Source organism: Durio zibethinus, chromosome 23, assembly GCF_047325235.1.
Source record: "Durio zibethinus cultivar Kanyao isolate XHJ-2024 chromosome 23, ASM4732523v1, whole genome shotgun sequence".
In the NCBI taxonomy this organism is placed as follows: Eukaryota; Viridiplantae; Streptophyta; class Magnoliopsida; order Malvales; family Malvaceae; genus Durio; species Durio zibethinus.
Window position 1 is genome coordinate 1,673,836 of NC_143184.1, and position 4,315 is coordinate 1,678,150.

Genomic DNA, 4,315 nt, shown 5'->3' on the forward strand with positions numbered 1-4,315 from the left:
TGCTGTTAATTGATTGGATCCCAATTTGGTATCCTTTGTTGATGGGGTTGTTATTGTTGAAGACACATGAGAGGTATCAGAGGGAAACTACCAAGGAATGATAGGTCTAAGATTGTTTAGTTCCAATTTCCAATATTCAATTCCTAAGCATTCTTTTATTTTTTGATTGATAATTTTTAGTAATATGGTTGCCAAAGATTTACGCAATAGGAAATAGTAATATTACTTGTTTGCTATGCAAATACTTGTAACCTTGGAGACTAGAGATCTTATCATTCTTTTAATGTAGTTGTTGTGGAGAATCCCACCCTAACTTGTGAAGTATTATTTGTTTTGACTCTAAGATTTCATCATTTCATTTCACAAAAGACGTCTCATAAATTTGGGTTTAAGCCTCTACTTATATATCATAGCCTAACACAAAGCACATAGATCCATCAAATCACATCAAACATTAAGTAAGTTCAACACAAAACACATATAGATTACAGGATCACTTCAGATGTTTGGATTTTTGAGGTGGCTCTTACGGCGTAACACTTAGTTTTTGTCCGACTAATAACCGCTCTGATATCATTTGCAGAAACTCACACATAACCTGCGAGGTATTATCTGCTTTGACCTGAAGATCTTACGATATTGTTTCATAAAAGATATCTCATAAGTTTGAGTTTAAATTTCTACTTATATATAATAGTAAATCCTTTGAATATCCCAATGTAGGTCTGAGGTGTCATAGTTATTTTAAAACATGTTTAGAAAATTGCTTTGGACAATTTGATTCATTTCAACTACGTGAGGTTATGGTTGATGAATTGATGAGTACCAATAGGAAAAAGAACAATTCGAAGGGAAGGCCTATTGCTTCCACTCCTCTAAAACTTTCTTGCAAGCAAAAGCAGCATATTATAATATTTGGTGAGAAAGAAATCTGAGATTTCCTCGTAAAACTTTAAGAAAGCAAAAGGGAAATGAACATTAAAAGAAGGATGGATACAATATTACTGAGACTTTCTTTGGTATTAGTAACAATAAGCATTAGCCTAGCCAAAAGAAAAGAGACTTCTTTTTTTTTTTGAGGACTTAGTGTTCTCTCACTGGATTTTTTTTTTTTTTTCTGAAAAACCAGTCTTTATTTCATGTCCTTGATATAAGGACCAAACATCATAACGGCCAAACCAATTCACATATAAATATATCTATATATATATATATATATATATATCTGCAGACGAGTTTTTCTTGGTTTAAACAAGACAAATATGGTGAAAAGAAATCATGCGTCAGACCAGTATATCTCCATTTCACCACGATCATCTCCATGCACTCCTAAGGCATCCCAAACTGCATCTGAGGCATCAACGATGTTGTTGTCACATGGAGGCTGGTAGTCATGATCATTATCACAACCCATTGTCGAGTCACATTCATCAACTACCTTAGCCTGAACACTCCTTCCGTTACCATAAATGTTAATATAGTTGAAACACCGTTTTCCCTTGTTGTACCATCCTGTTGAAAGTGCCACTATAAGTTCTGTATCTTTGTGATACTGGTTGTCGCATTCACATTGACTACCACCATCCTCACCCGGACCGAATCCATTGAGAGTCAGGGTTGCCTTAGTACGGCTTGAAACTTCTGGCGAACACTTGTAAATGTCATAAAGCTCGCCTTCTTTACAGCAGTCAGAATCATGGGCTGTGTTACATTTATTTGGAGGAGGTTTTTTCCCTCTTATCTTGCCACTGGGGTTGCAGGTGTATGCTTCAACCAGAAAACATTCAATAACAAGGAAAATAAAGCATGTAAGAAGAAAGACGGTGGAAACAACCTTCCCGTTCATCTTCTATTTTTTCGGTTAACTCTTTTACTCGTCACTATTGCTTGGTGCCAGGAACATGAAGAAGTGGGAGGTTCATATAGGAATGAGGCTACCCTGTAATTGCAGATTAAATCAATTTTAAATTTTAGTCTTCCAAGAATTCCTCCATTTTATCGGAAGCATCGTACAAGCAGCACGATGTGCCACAAAAGGTTAAAAGTGCCACATTTTGCACAGCTGGAATTATTACAAGGCTAAATATCAGTCTATCATCATCTGACGAAGCAGACTGTTGGTAAATAAATACTGATGGCCCTGAATCCAACAATTTTGGACCTATATCTTGACATATACAAGCAACAAGGTTGCTACCTTGTTTCTATTTTAGACTTGGAATGTTTTAAGCAGGTGAATTAAATAGAAAGATTAGAATCTGACAAGTATATATTTGCCAAAAGGGAACATTAGTGAATATTGCCAATTACATTTTTTTTTTGGATTTAAATATGAGATAACCAAGGAGACACGTATTTATATATAAAGGGGATGCCGTAAATAAACATGCGATATTGGCCTTTGATCTTGTTGCATATTCATCTGATGGAGACTGCCTGTCTTCATAGAGTTTGCCGTCTCCCGTAGTGATTTTTACGGAACAACTATCTCACAAGTCTAGACAAGTAAAAAGGTAATGCAGAATGGTGATTTTCATGCCATGAGATATGATACATATGACGATTGTTACAAACTGACATAGCCTTTATTCTTCTTGCCCTGGAGTAAAAAGTTGAGCATCCAAGTTATGAACTCAAAGATACCAGTTAAAGGAGACTGTTTACATTCTCTGTCCTTGATCCAACAATACAACATTAATGTTTCATATTTCGTCGCATACTCTGTCTTCAAAAAGTTGCAAAGAGAGTCCGATGTAAGTAAGGATTACCTTTAACATGACAATTAACAGGTGATATATACTGTCTCATACCCAAAATTCCACACAGCTTACACCATAATCTGATACAGGAAATACACCTTTATTCTTATACAGACGAAATTTATAATAGGGTGAAAATGATCAATTAGCATCAGACCAGGTAATATCTAGGTCACCTCGCTCGCTTTCAGGCACCACCGAAGCTGTCCAAAGGACCAAACTGCTTTTGAGGCAGCAACAACATTATTGCGGCATGGAGGCTGGTAAGCATGCTCATTATCACATCCCGCCTGAGAGACATTCATCGACTACCTAAGCGGCAAAGCTCTCACACTGTTTCCATTCCTATTGATATGAATAAATTTGTTGCAACGACTGGCTGAACCAACCTGTTGAGAGTGCCACCATAGGTTCATTATCCGAGTGATACTGATTGTCACATTTTGACGGGCCGCCGCCATCTCCACCCTCCAGAAGCTGTTAACAGTCAGGGTAGCTGGTGTATTGGCGGAGACCGGTGGTGAACATTACAACCAATATATTATTTATTTATTTATTATTGAAAAGTATCTCTATGGGATGTTCCTGCAGGTTTGATTAACTTATTTTTTTAGCATCTTATGGCAGCTATTTTTTGATGAAGACTGAATGACTGAGATCGCTGGCTTGGAGACAGAAAACTTCAAATTATGATTATACTAATAGACAACATTAAATTGCCTCGTTCCTTGACGAAGCAGAAACCATGCAAGATTGAAAGAGATAGCCAAAATGTTGCAGTTCTGCCACGCCGATGCCTGATTAGATGGCTTGGACACGGTTATAACTTCTAAGATTCTTTCGGCCTGAAATTCCTTTTACAGGAAAGAACCAAGTGAAAGAGGCAAATATGCCATAAGTATAACCTTGAGATAAACTTTTAAAGCATGGACAATATTGTTTTCAACTGGTTGGAAATTTTTTTTTTTCCCGGTTGTTATATAGGCCAATGAAACAAAAAAAAAAAAAGTGTGGAATGATTTCAAGCAGTGGCTAACAATGGTAGTTTTCTATGTGTTCCGAACAATGGCGTAGGCTAAGACCAATAGATGTTTCAAGTTGAATCTGGTAAATTAACTAAGAAGAATTAACAGAGAAGTTTATCAAGTACTCTGACAAGTAAGTTGCAGAGAGAATGGTCAGATATGAGCTATTCAAGAACAAAATCAAATTAAGACAACTTTCTGGCCTTTAACCCTTTCAAAAAGAATATCTCTTTTGCCAAAAATAATGTGACAAATGATACAATAAGGTGTCTAGAGTTAAAATTTGTGGTGTGGACTGCATTAAGGGATATCAGAGGTAATAACATCTATGAAGCATATACTGTAATTTTGTAATTATTGAAAAGTCCGTCCGGTTACTGGTCAGACGTCAGATTGGCTATTATGTTGTATTATAATGAACAAAACTTGGTGCATGAAGTTAATGCTTAAAAACCTTCAAGAGTGAAGGAGATGGAAAGACTGCGGTTCTGCTGATCATTTCCTAATCAGTATAAAATGACAACTTGGCTG

At 36.4% G+C, this 4,315-nt stretch overlaps 1 protein-coding gene across 1 annotated transcript; it reads right to left on the minus strand.

The window, feature by feature from the left end:
• Positions 1–1,276: 1,276 nt before the first annotated feature.
• On the minus strand, positions 1,277–1,846 carry LOC111313017 (putative ripening-related protein 1). Its single transcript, XM_089752795.1, has one exon. The coding sequence runs from the start codon at positions 1,844–1,846 to the stop codon at positions 1,277–1,279; it is 570 nt and encodes a 189-aa protein (XP_089608921.1).
• Between the last annotated feature and the right edge of the window lie 2,469 nt (positions 1,847–4,315).

Bases quoted from the DNA above. Each gene is read 5' to 3' on its own strand.
- LOC111313017 (XM_089752795.1), bottom strand. From the start codon at position 1,846: ATGAACGGGAAGGTTGTTTCCACCGTCTTTCTTCTTACATGCTTTATT.